The following is a 13,876-nucleotide window of genomic DNA, read 5'->3' on the forward strand; positions in this document are numbered from 1 at the left end:
TTGTGTTGTTTTCAGTGTAAAAAATCATTCTAAAATTATAAAATTTATTGAATTTTCTACATTAATCGAAAGGCTTGATTTCTTTCTTGAATCAATTACGAAATCACATTTTCTATCATCTTGGATTTCAAGAGATCTCAGAAAACTGAAACAAAATCCTAAAAAATACGCATTTCGAAAATATTAAGTGATTTTACATCTTATAAAATGCACATAAATCGAGCGTCGCAGTTGACGCAAATTTACGTGCAAGTACGTGAAAAGTTGTGTGGTTGGAAAATTCCATGACATGAAATTCGAACCTTTGCTGATAAATTTTCACTGCACTTTTGGCAGCACTTCCCCTGCGAGACACAGAAAGCAAGTCAGACAGTGCCGTAAAAAGGGAAATGATCGATGACTTGAGTGTTTTTTAACTCTCTCTCTCTCACTCACTCACTCGCTTACTTGTTTCGGTGGGCCCACTCCGTGCTCCCATTCGTACCAGGAGAATTTTGTATTTACTGCGGCCCAATGCTACCTAACTACCATGGATGGAAAACAAAATCAAATTTGCTTGGAAACCACGAATTCAAGCCTGCTTAGATTCGGCCATAGATGAGGAGGGCACACCGTGGCGGACTCTGCACTCAGCAGCCTACGGGCCAGGCAGCGGTGTTCAATCCAACGCTTGGCTGATGATGGTGACAGCGAGATTGCTTAACTGATGTGGAATGGAGCACACGTATTGGGCGGTAAAAAGATAAATCTGTACAATTTCGATTTTTACCGGAAAGCACATTAGAAGGAACGATGCTTCACGACACTTTCAATTAAGGTACTGTCGGAAAGTTTCTTGCTAAGATCTGGGTTAGCTTAGATGAATTCGTTGTTAGTTGTTACAATGCCAAAAAATGCCAGGTACTTTCGAATAAAAAATTCAAGTTCAATAAATTTGAATTAAATTTGGACGTTGTCTTTTTTTCCCTACATCCCATGAGCTTTTCTTCACTCTCTGCCCCAGCACTAGGTTATTTCGTCCAGTTCTTATCTTGATGGCAAATGACAAATCGAATGAATTCGGATGGCATGAAATGGTTACCCGCCCATCAGCGATTGCGATCGTGACTGGCACCACGCGAATGGCATGTTGCTATGGGATTCGGCGAAATATTTTGTTATCTTTAGAAGGCCATGAAACTGGCTTCTGATTATTGTCAACCAATATTAGATGACTAATGGTTGCTTCGATGGGGTCCAAAATACTTTTACAATTTTTATACAAGTTACAGTTAGCTCGTAGGTGAGTCAATCATGTCACAACTGTCAGTTCATCGCCCTCTAAGCGTGAACAAACCATCAATTAGTGGAATATTATGAAATATGTGTGTTTCAATATAAGTGCATAATCATGTTTGACGGGGATTTAAATACTATTGCTATGCAGCATTTTGTGCATCTTGATAAATTACGACTATTTTGAGATAATCTGTCATCTCATTAAGCTACCTGATCTATGGGGTAAAACTTCAACAGGACAGAAGCGACCTCAAATGTCACAATGTTCGTTGCATTCACATCAATGACAATCAATTAGATAACGTAATGGTGTAGCAGATTTCGAATTTAGAGGATTGTAAGTAGCAGATCCTAAATAATAGATGATATTCTCTGTACTTTACAATGGAAATGTAGCACTTGCTTGGTAATTTCAACCCTAACTTCTGTCAAACCGTTTGTTTGAAACCAGTTTCGAACCTAGTTTCATCGTTACTGGACTGAAAATCGAGTCAGTATCGAACCTGGTTTTTATATCGGGTTTGCTCGCATCTCGCATCCCCATTGCTAAGCGCGAATTCAACACAGTTTCGTTATTCATAATTGTGTCTCTACCTGAAACCGAGGAACGATCGCAGTAGGCGTGTGTGTCGGTCATCAACGTATTTCGTTCCCGTCAAAGTTTGCTTTGTTTATGAGAATTCTAAATACAAATTTAGATTTTTCAAGCGCGATTTTTGGATGACGCTTTTGCGTGTGGATAACGCAATGGATGAAATAACGCAAATTTCATTTACGCATTTTAGTTTAAAACATGTGGTTGTTAAAATAACAAGATCGGAATGTCATACTTAGAGACTTGGAACTGATGAGAGAAACATTAAAGACTTAAGAGTGAAATAAGATTAGAGTCTTAGAAGACAGAAATAACTTAAAAGAGAACCGAAGAGTTTTTATACGTGTTTCCTTCGATAAACTTGTTTGAATTTTTACTTTCCACATATAGAACGTTGATATCTAGAATATTTTATTGAATTCAAAACTGTCGTATAAGCGACAACGCAAAAACCACAACAAGTTCATTTAGCTCCCAAATAAAATCATAGATCAGTATTTGAGAGAATTCCACGGTAATGTGTATGAGAATATGAACAATTGAATGTAAATATCGGAGAAGTGCAACTTAATTTAAGTAACCCGTTTAAAAATATTAGAAAGCAAAAACGGGATTAAAAGATTGAGAGCAACAACCGGACTAAGATTTTGCAAAGCAAGAAACAATTGAAAACATATTTTTTTGCAAGAACCGGACAAAAACAATTTGAATTCGAAATCCGAACAAGAACTTAACCAGTTCTTCCAAAACAAATATTTCTATCCGGTTTTTGCATTCAAAATTTTTACCGACTGCCACTGTGGATGAGGCATGGTTTACTGGTTTATTACGGGCAACCTGATCCATGCTGCATTCCTAGAGTGGCAGTCGGTAGAAGTTTTGTATGCCGGATAGAAAGATTTGTTTTGGTAGAAACGGTTAAACTTTTGTCCGGTTTTTGCATTCAAAGATATTTTATTCGGTTCTTGCAAAAATATGTTTTTGAGCGATTCTTGCATTGCAAAATCCGTATCCAGGTGTTGCTCTCAAATTTACTATGAAAGTTTTGCATTCAAAAATACCTTAACAGGTTCTACAACCTAAGTTTCACTTATCCGATTTTTGCCTTCAGCTGTTCATATGAATACAATATTTAAGATCAATTTGTAAAAAGCCCACTTTAGATTTGGATGAAATTTGGTTCCAACACTGATTTAAGTTAGACACCGTTAAGGAAAAGGAGTTATTTAAAAAAATAAACCTTTCCTTGTCCAAACTGATTTTTTTCAGTGTATTTTTATCGAAAGCTAAAGCAATGAAAGTCGAAACCTCTTTCAACGAAATGATCCTAGTTTGTGCACATCCACTTGACAGTGGAAAACTCATAGTCATATCGGCGAAAGCTGATTCGCCGAATGAGGCATTCTGCAGAACGTGTCTTTTCACCGAATCATATTATATACTTATAATTGAGTTTTCATTTATTACTTGAAGAAAAATACTCTGAAAATGGAGTTTGCGTGCGGGAAATGGCTCATTCGGTGAAACAACTTTTCAGTGAAATTACCTTTTCTGCAAAATGATTCTATCTTTATTGCATTGTTGATACTGATTTACTAATAGTTATCGGTTGATTTTCAGTTCCTAAATTTCAGGCAATGAAATCAAAGATAACTGTTTCCATGTTCGTTCTATTCAATTTCAATACCACTTCCAAATGCTCTAGCCTTCCATTTCAAGTCTTGAACAACGAACAGTGAGGGAAACAAGAATCAGAATCGCGACTTTACTGAATAGTTGCAAAGAAATCAAAGTTAATATTTTCAAAGTGGTTATTTCTTATGCAAAAATTATCGTAAAATCGATGGATGGTATTATGAATAGTCGCCAAATTTACTATAATTTCCGTTTCGCCCCGAATCCTCTCTATTTCTGACTTTATTTTATTCAAACTAAAAATTGATCCATTGTTGTACGAGGTTAAACTTGAGCATTATGAAAACCGGATGAGTTATTCCTTCACGAATTCTCGAACTTTTGATCGAACACTCTTCATCAAGTTCCGGACAAGTGTTGCATCGCATGTTTTGGACGCTTGAGCCCAATTTTTTTTAATACCCTTTTCCACAAGACAATTGAGAATGGTTATGGCATAGTGAGGCGACGCTAAATCCGGCCTAAACAGTGGAGGTGTGCTATGCTTCTTATATAAAGGCAGCAATCTCTTCTGGAGACACTCAGATCGATAAATGGCTGCATTTATAGTTCCGGTAGTGGAGAAAATGGTTGACTTCAAACCGCAGGAACATATTGCTTGCCATACCAGTACCTTTCGACCGAATTTCTCCACTTGAATCGACCTGTCCGCATCGCTCACATCCTCCCCAACGACGACAGTAAAATATTGTGGACCTGTAAGTCGTTTTTTTTTCCAAACTATTTTTCTCGTTGGATTTGATCAAACCTAAAACAACTTTTCATTCTTAGTTCCATCGTATCCCATGGTCGTATCGTTAGCTTAGAGCGAATCCTACCTACCTAAAATCTCCAATTCCGCGATACCTATGGAAAAGAATGATGAGTCGTCGTCCTTCCGAAGAGTAGGTAAAGCATTAACGTTTTCTCTTCTGTTCATCCTTTATCTCTGTGAACGATGGAGATGGGAACGGCCGGCAATGGTGGATATCCGCTTGTTGAGATGTTCAGTCTGGGTACAAATTACATCAATTTCCAATAATATGTTGATTATTCGAGCATCAGTGTGAAATCCGCCAAGGCCATCGTTACAAACACAAAGCAATCAGAGATCTGAATGCAAGAATAGTCTGAAGTTTTGAAAAATTCGAGTAAAAGGCATTCGTTGGTGAACGTCAACAGCAAACAATTGCGTAAATAAACCAGGTTGAATTTTATTGTTCATCTTACATTTTTACATACACATTTTACCTAATCTATTATTTTCTTCTACTTTCTGCTATAAATTCAAATAATAAACCGGTAGAGGATTAAAAAATAACACATTTTTATTAATTCTTATCTATAGTGTTTTTATTGCAAATCGTAAAGGTGCATCCGGTCTAAAATTCAGTGTAGAAATGCTACTTCGGACTATGTACTATTTAAGGATATTTCTAGTTTATATTTATATTGAACTTTGCTGTTGGCTTATTGGCACCTATCGCCTGAGCAAAATAGAGAAAATGGTACATTCGCTACACAGATAATTTCCTGACAAAAAGTAAATGTTTCCAAATGTGATATCCGACTTTACTGTTCAATGGACTCGATTCGCTCTCTGACGAAAAAAAATCCACTACATTGCGAAGGAAAAAAAACAAGTTTTCACAAATTCTGAAGGGTTGCAGCTTCCGGCCAAATTTTTTTGAATAACAAATTTGCTATAGTTTTATAACCGTCGTGATATAACCAATAACACACATTGTTGCAAAAATCTTCACGTTTTTTTGAATCGAAGTTGTTCAGCTTTTCTGTCAGTCCACATTGATTAAACAGTTCGTACAACTTGTTCGCTATATTTTCAGAAGTGTCTTGATTATGTACATCAGTGAAGGCTTTAATACATCTTATAAAATAGTAGTACTTATCGAGTTTGGCATGTTGTGAAGGAGTGCACCCGTCTTTGTCTCGGGTGATTAACATGTTGGATGCCTGCTCGTGTTCCAGCAATATTTGGACTACATTCCAACTGATTTCAATAAAAGCCCAATGAAGAGGGATTCTACCATTTTCATCCTTTGCCATCACCGATGAACCGCGTTCAATTAGAATGTTCACGAGCTCGTAATTATCATAGAATGCGGCAAAATGTAAAGCAGTATGTCCATTTTTAACAGAAGTGCGCAACATTTCTGTTGCTTTTTCATGCTTTAGCAATATTTCGACAATCTTCTTAGCGTTCTTTTCAATGGCGAAATGAAGAGGGATTTTACCATTTATATCCTTTGCCATTACCGATGAACCGCGTTCAATAAGAATGTTCACGAGTTCATAATTATCAGAGATTGCGGCCAAATGAAAAGCAGTTCGTCCACATCCATCCGAAGTGAGCAGCATTTCATTTATTTTTTTATGTTCTAGCAATATTTCGATTACCTTCTTTGCGTTATTTTTAATGGCGAAATGAAGAAGGATTTTACCAGTTATATCCTTTGCCATTACCGATGAACCGCGTTCAATTAGAATGTTCACGAGCTCGTAATTATCATAGAATGCGGCAAAATGTAAAGCAGTATGTCCATTTTTAACAGAAGTGCGCAACATTTCTGTTGCTTTTTCATGCTTTAGCAATATTTCGACAATCTTCTTAGCGTTCTTTTCAATGGCGAAATGAAGAGGGATTTTACCATTTATATCCTTTGCCATTACCGATGAACCGCGTTCAATAAGAATGTTCACGAGTTCATAATTATCAGAGATTGCGGCCAAATGAAAAGCAGTTCGTCCACATCCATCCGAAGTGAGCAGCATTTCATTTATTTTTTTATGTTCTAGCAATATTTCGATTACCTTCTTTGCGTTATTTTTAATGGCGAAATGAAGAAGGATTTTACCAGTTATATCCTTTGCCATTACCGATGAACCGCGTTCAATTAGAATGTTCACGAGCTCGTAATTATCATAGAATGCGGCAAAATGTAAAGCAGTATGTCCATTTTTAACAGAAGTGCGCAACATTTCTGTTGCTTTTTCATGCTTTAGCAATATTTCGACAATCTTCTTAGCGTTCTTTTCAATGGCGAAATGAAGAGGGATTTTACCATTTATATCCTTTGCCATTACCGATGAACCGCGTTCAATAAGAATGTTCACGAGTTCATAATTATCAGAGATTGCGGCCAAATGAAAAGCAGTTCGTCCACATCCATCCGAAGTGAGCAGCATTTCATTTATTTTTTTATGTTCTAGCAATATTTCGATTACCTTCTTTGCGTTATTTTTAATGGCGAAATGAAGAAGGATTTTACCAGTTATATCCTTTGCCATTACCGATGAACCGCGTTCAATTAGAATGTTCACGAGCTCGTAATTATCAAGGATTGCGGCAAAATGTAAAGCAGTATGTCCATTTCTAAGAGAAGTGCGCAACATTTCTGTTGCTTATTCATGTTTTAGTAATATTTCGACAACCTTCTTAGCGTTGTTTTCAATGGCGATATGAAGAGGGATTTTACCTTGTTCATCCTTTACCATTACCGATGAATCGCGTTCAATTAGAATGTTCACGATCTCGTAATTATCAAAGAATGCGGCCAAATGTAAAGCAGTTCGTTCATTTTTATCCGAAGTGAGCAACATTTCTGTTGCTTGTTCATGTTTTAGCAATATTTCGACAACCTTCTTAGCGTTGTTTTCAATGGCGATATGAAGAGGGATTCTACCATCTTCATCTTTTGCCATTACCGATAAACCGTGTTCAATAAGAATGTTCAGAAGCTCGTAATTATCAGAGATTGCGACCATATGTAAAGCAGTTCGTCCAAAGTTATCCGAAGTGAGCAACATTTCATTTATTTTTTTATGTTCTAGCAATATTTCGATAACCTTCTTAGCGTTCTTCTCAATGGCAAAATGAAGAGGGATTTTACCGTATTCATTCTTTGCCATAACCGGAAAACCTCTTTGAATAAGCATGTCGACACAGTCGGGGTTATTAAAGAAAACAGCCGAATGCAATGCATTGTAGACCTCTTTTGGATCAACCGCGTATTCAAGTAGCAACTCTATACATTGCTTTGTTGCTGGATTTCCTAATAAAATGGCAATACTAAATGCATAATTATCGACTTTAGCACCTCCCTCGAGCAAGACTCTCATATTTTGTAGCAACCCTTCGATTAAATTACGTATAGAATCATCGTTTTCATTTATCAAAAACTTCAACGATTTGCTTCTATAATTATTATGAGAAATAACGGCATTTGAAGTAATTCTTTTGGACAGTGTTAAATTTTTCAATGCTAGAGCAAACATGTAACTACCTATGTAGGGAGACCGATCTATGCCAATAGCTTTCTCAATACATCCAGGGTTTCCTCGGTCTAAAAACAGTTGGGCGCATTCATTAAACCGCAGAAGAATACCAGACATTGAAATCGTTCCTATAGTGGCTGATTTGCCCAGAAGAAGCTTGACAATTTTGGCGTCACCAAGTTTCAAAGCTATATCTAATGCAGTTTCTACGTAATTATATCTAGAATATATTAATCCTTCTTGGTTCAACAACAAATTAACAAATTCGGCACTACCACTCCGAACAGCAGAATTTAATGGTAGCTCGTTAGGGTCTATTGGCCAAAAGTAAGTGTGTGAATAGAGGTAATTTGTGCTTGGGAAGTATTTCTCCGTTCTGCAGAGTTGATCACAGTTTGACATTGTACAGATCATTTCTTTATACAACTTAAACGGATAAGGAAACACCAACGAAAACATATGCAATAATTTTTCCAGAAGCTGCTCATTTGATCTTGCATATAAAAACAAGATTTTCCGAACGAAGGGATAGTGCCTTAATACAATTAGGTACAAATCGTAAATATCTGCTATTTGCTGATTATTTTTAGAGTCGAAAATTTTATCGTGCCTGGAAAAATGTTGTTTCATAGTTTCGGAACTCATACGACGCAGACACTCACCCAAACACTTTGCAGCGAAGAATTCAGCTATCGTGGCATGGATGAAGTGCGGAATTCCATTTGAGTATTTTGGCATAATTAGAGAGTCTACTCGATTTGCTTGTTTCTCCAGTGATGTGCGTTCTTGCTCGTCACTTTCAATCAAGTGCATCGCTTCTTTCCCAATTAAACTCATGAGACCGAGGTAGTTGTGGAGCTTGACGTAACTTACATATAAAAGATTTTCTTTGTCCAATAAACTGTCGCCCAATTCATGTTTTACTATATGCTGTCGTTTGAATGAATGGTACTCAAAGTTTTCAAATAGTTCCACAAAGTTCAAGTTTTCTGCATTGAAGGATTGCAAAGGAGTGTTTTCATTTGGTTTGCACAGTTCATTCACATAAGATTTATAGATTTCGGCTAGCATGTTGATAATTAAAGGAGTGCCAGCAGTTGTTGTAAGGGCCTTCATCGGTTCGCTTTTAATCAGTTTCTCTACAAATGCATTTATCGTATCAAGATTATCCGAAACTTTGAGAAGATGTTTCAAAAGAACTATTTGGTCACTTTCGCTGATCGGTTGCAAGTAAAATGTCTTCACTTTTATTACCTTTCCAAAACTTCCTGTTGGTGGGATCGTGTACTGATAAAAATCTGCACTTTTTGGAGCATACGAAATAATGAAATAGCTTTCTCCATTACTTTCATAGGCAGTTCATCGTAACCATCGAAAAAGATGGTAATTTTATGCTCTGTTTCCTGGAGCCATTTCGAAAATAGTTTACGTTCAAAGTCAGATTCTATCGACAGAATTACACAGAGCAGATTAATTGCGTCTTCTAAATTCGTTAGTTCGTTTGGGTCTTCTAGTTTTTTCGCACAATCAGTCAGTCGAATGAACAGGATCCAATTAGTAGGATTCAATTTTTTTACAACTTGAGCTAATTTCATCCAAAGAGTAGTTTTCCCCATACCTGGTAAAGAGGACAGCAGAATCGTTTTAAATTGAGTTGAATGATTGAGAAAATCCTCCTCGCCATAGATTTTCTCGGCTTTTCGAGCCCATAAGCCATCGCTTGGTGAATTACTAATAGTTTGTGCGATATAACAACCAAGTTTCAATTCAGGTGAAGCAACTCCAATTTCAATACGTTTTTGTTGTATCAACTTTTCGACTATTTCGTCACTTATGAGAGCATGAAGATTTTTAGTCGGAAAAAGTTCATGCAAAGTAAGTTCAACACCTTGAAATGCCACTGACTTTTGTGAAAGTTTATCTTGACTATCTTTGCTCAACAGTTTCATGTTGTCTTTTGAATCTTCAATCGAATAAAAAGGTTGATTTCTGAAGAAATTTTTGGTGCGATCCTCAGTGGTGGTTAAAAAAATAAGTTTGATTTTATTACTAATCGAATCTGATTGGATAAAGTCATATGAGACCTTAGATTCTGGACAATTATCGTCCAGTAAAATATAAACATCCGAATTTGAGTCTTTCAAACTATTTATTTCTTTCTCAAAGTGAGGCAAATCTGTTAGTTTCAAATAGTGATAGATTTGTTTATGGTCATGAAAAATCTGATACATTTTAAGATAAGTTAGAAGCCCTTCCTCGGTACATTTATAAACAACCATAGGAAAATTAAAGGCAATCAAATTTCCTAGAGGACTGCAACTTGCAAATTTGATGCGAAAGTTTTCCATCACGCATTCGAAAATTTGTGTCTGACCTTCTAACTTTGACTTTGCAATAGTACGAATAACGTCGTTTGAGTGGTTTGTCAATTCGGTAATCGTTAAAAAAGGACAAAGTTTATCTTGCATGAAATCCAACCAATTGTTGATAATTTTACGTAAACCTGCGTACATCAGATCGGCATAATATTCATCTGAGACGGACTTCTGTGTCCCCTTGAATTTTTCTATTACGTGTTTTTCAAGTTCTTCGTTGTTTGGCTGACTAGTGGCAATGATACATTTTTCAAAAAACTTCTCAACATCTATTTTTTCAAAATATCGAAGTCTACTCTTTGATTGGTTTTTAGAAGTTAACGCTTCAATCAGTTGCTTATTTGTACTCTTCATAGTTTGCATTTTGTCTTCCTTCGAGAAATGCTCATATAGTTTTAGTTCTAAGGGACTCAAATTTTCATACTTTTTGAATCTAGCAGTAAATCGAACCGCACCTTTTTTAACAAAAAGCACTTTATTGTTCAATTCAGTGCTGTACTTTTTAATTAAATCTGTTTGAAACTTATCTTCTCCATTTTCAACTCCATCATTTTTCTCTTTTTTCTTGCTATCTCCAAAGGCATTTTCTATCTCTTCTAGTAAATCGTGGAAAGCTTTGTTGCTAAAATCTAATAAAGTCTTTATGCGTTCATCGGTGTTTTGTACCTTAAAAAACTCTCCGCTGCCTCCTAGCAAATTCAGAGCACTTGTAGGTTGGATACCAGCTTCGATGAACCACCCTGAACTATTATTTAATTTTGCATTCGTGTAAATCACAAAATCAAGGTTCCCATTATTGAACTCACTGTTGTTCATAATGTCATAAAACGATTGCAAATATTTGTACATCGAAAAAGCTCCATTTACCTTCTCGTCATCCTTCACAGGGAAAAAATGTTTCTCGTTGATTTCCGAAGACTGCTTGTGTTTGGCTTGGATGAATAAATAATTTTGAGTTTTACCTTCATCTGTTTTCCACACCAGAACTACATCGTCAAATTTTTCCGCAACTTCCCACTCGGTTGCTAAGCGGAAATTTGTAAAACTTTTATCACGAGCAGCTCCTTGATAAATAAGCATTAATAAATGCACCTGGAACGAGTCACCGTGACGAGCTCCTCCCAGTTTACCGGTCTTCTTATATTTTGTGTTGTCTTCGGCCATTCTGATACAGCTAAAAGGATAGCATTCGTTCAAAGTTATAATCACGATTCAACAGGAAATTGATTATGAAATTCACGGATGACTCACTCAAGGTATCCTAATATTAGTTACCTCGATCTTCTTTTAATTTCACTCGCGTTTAAATTGCAGTTTCCTTTTCTAAAGCCTGAATCTGTGTATATTCAGAAATACAACGTGTCCCTCATTAGTACTATAACGTTTTCTACCTTAATGCTGATTTTTCCAAGAATCCGTTTGAAATGATATGATTTGAAACACTTGGTCCAATTTAAAAATCACATTAGTGAACCGCAAAACAGTAATGAACGTTTTCTTTGGGCATGAGCCGAATCAATAATGGCGACAATCAATAATGGACGAACATTTTGAGCTGTTATCTCGAAAGTAGACTGGTCGTTATCGATATGATAAAGGTAATTAAACACCGATTGTCACACCTGCGTTCAGATAAGAAGTAATCACAATAACACGTTTCTATGAAATTCTTTTGCGACATGAAAGTATGCCAGACATTGGTTACTAAAAACTATCATACGCAATCAAGTTGTTGCCAATTGTTGACGTGGGACTATTGAACTATTGTCAACATCATTCTGTTAAGGGGCGGGTAGGGTCTAACACTTTTGAAAAATCATTTATTATTTTCTTTGTATTTTCTCATAGTAAAACATTTCAAAAATATTCTGTGAAATTTTCATGCCTATCGGAACAAAACTCAGCATGTTATGGACCTTTTTTTTATTAAAAAGATATTTCTATTCAGGCCTATTTTCGTACAAGCTTTACGTGACCGATTGAGCCGATTTTTTAAATAATTTTTTTTTTTTGAGTTAGATCTCGTTGTCACCCTTTTTCTAGGGGGAGAGGAGCTTCCATTTCCCTCCTGCGAGGATTGAGAGGCACTTCGTTCGTGGTTCGCCTCGTCATCCATTGCCGCATCGATGGTATTGTTGTCGATTTCCGTCTTCTTTTCGTTGCTAGTTGCTGTAGATGCGTCTTGTTGTACATTGTTTGCAGTTGCTGGTTGGTTGGTATACTGGAATGTTGTACTTAATGTTCTCGTGCTCCACATAGTGCACATTGTTATTGTCTTTTGCGAATTGAATTAAACAACATTATTTGTCTTATTGCATTGAAGTTAATGCACACGTTTAATGTCAAGATGCATTTGCTCCTTAAGCAAACCTTCAAGTTCTCGTATCGAAGGTCGAATTTTGCACTGTCTGAAGTCAACAACAATTGTATTCTTTCGTGTTGGTGGTAGCTTTTGTTCGTTTGGTTCACTCATTTTGAGGTCGTTCTATTGTTCACTACACAATACTGTACTTGGTTTCTTCTGTCCCGAACGTAAGCGGTTTTGTTTTATCGACTGACTTGGATGAGATGTGAAAGCGAACTGTAGTTATGGATCTTAATCTTTGCTTATCTCATACTGCGAAGAAGTGAGAGATCGGCACACAGGCCCCAGATTTCTACTTCGATTGACTTACAAATTTGACAAAACATTCTTGAAATATTTCATTATAACAAATTAGAAAAGAAAAAAATTGATTTTTTGAAAATGTTAGACACCCTTGAGTCCATCGTCATTAAAAAAACTACTGAACCATTTTTTTTCAAATTTTACACACACTTTCTACATATGAAAAATCAGACCCCATCGTTTTCCTTTCCGTTGTGTGGTACTTTGGGGAGGTTTTACAGCTAGTTTTCACTTTGAACAACCACCAAAAGTTGAAAAAACTAAAAAAAAATCAAACAGAAACGTTGGGGCCTAGAAAAACATAAACTCTAACTATGCTGCGGTGAATGAATCAATCACTTCTGATTAGTCTGCGCTGAGATACAGTGGACACCGCAAATCATGATTTTTTAGGTAGCGTCCTCCAAAAATATCTCTTCACCGGCTTATTTCTCAATATTTTTCCACGAGAAAATTACAACATGTTGTTAGAATGATGCTTTTTATCACGCAAAACATTTGAATTTATTTTGGTGCACGATAATTCTGAAAAAAAATCTCAAAAATGATGATTTTTTCATGATTCAGAACCACTAAGCTGCCGGTAGAAAACCTGCCACTGCTAAATGTAAAGGCAATATTCGGAGCGTTTCCCGACTGCAGGGTTGTTACGAAAAATTTCAAAATCAAAACGCGCGAAAACCGCGCGAAATCCGCGCGAAGCTGAAAACTAAAACGCGCGATATTCGAGTGAAGCGTTAGACAACTATTTTTATGCAGTACTTGAATATTCACTTAAATATAATTTAAAAATCTGCATAAGTTTGTCATATGAACACAATAAATAAGTCTGCATACAGCACGCCACTTCGAGAAACCCCATGAAAACGATTTCATTTTTATTATCCATCTTTTTCGATGCCCTTAGTTAAGGAGCAAGACTAATGTCAACAATATGTGCGTAAAAATAAATTCCGGTGCTTCTTTTCCTGATTTTAATCAATAAATCTT

At 36.3% G+C, this 13,876-nt stretch overlaps 2 protein-coding genes across 3 annotated transcripts in view; both read right to left on the reverse strand.

Annotated features, from left to right (window-relative positions):
• The window catches only part of LOC131432073 (cadherin-related tumor suppressor), a 317,261-nt gene that overhangs the window by 112,445 nt on the left and 190,940 nt on the right, over positions 1-13,876 (reverse strand). The gene's annotated exons all lie outside the window — the stretch shown is intronic.
• LOC131432074 (uncharacterized) lies at positions 7,192-12,112 on the reverse strand. 2 transcript variants are annotated; one of them, XM_058598125.1, is made up of 2 exons: positions 11,494-12,112; positions 7,192-11,392 (listed from the first exon to the last, which is right to left on the reverse strand). In XM_058598125.1, exon 2 carries the CDS (start codon positions 11,380-11,382, stop codon positions 9,094-9,096), a length of 2,289 nt encoding a protein of 762 aa, XP_058454108.1. In that variant the 5' UTR covers positions 11,383-11,392; positions 11,494-12,112; the 3' UTR covers positions 7,192-9,093. The 2 variants fall into 2 exon arrangements, with proteins under 2 accessions (XP_058454108.1, XP_058454107.1); XM_058598124.1 differs by having other exon boundaries at positions 11,470-12,112.

The sequence above is a fragment of the Malaya genurostris genome, chromosome 2 (genome assembly GCF_030247185.1).
Source record: "Malaya genurostris strain Urasoe2022 chromosome 2, Malgen_1.1, whole genome shotgun sequence".
Taxonomy (NCBI): Eukaryota; Metazoa; Arthropoda; class Insecta; order Diptera; family Culicidae; genus Malaya; species Malaya genurostris.

Excerpts from the sequence above, each read along its gene's own strand:
- LOC131432074 (XM_058598125.1), bottom strand. The coding sequence starts at position 11,382 with ATGGCCGAAGACAACACAAAATATAAGAAGACCGGTAAACTGGGAGGA.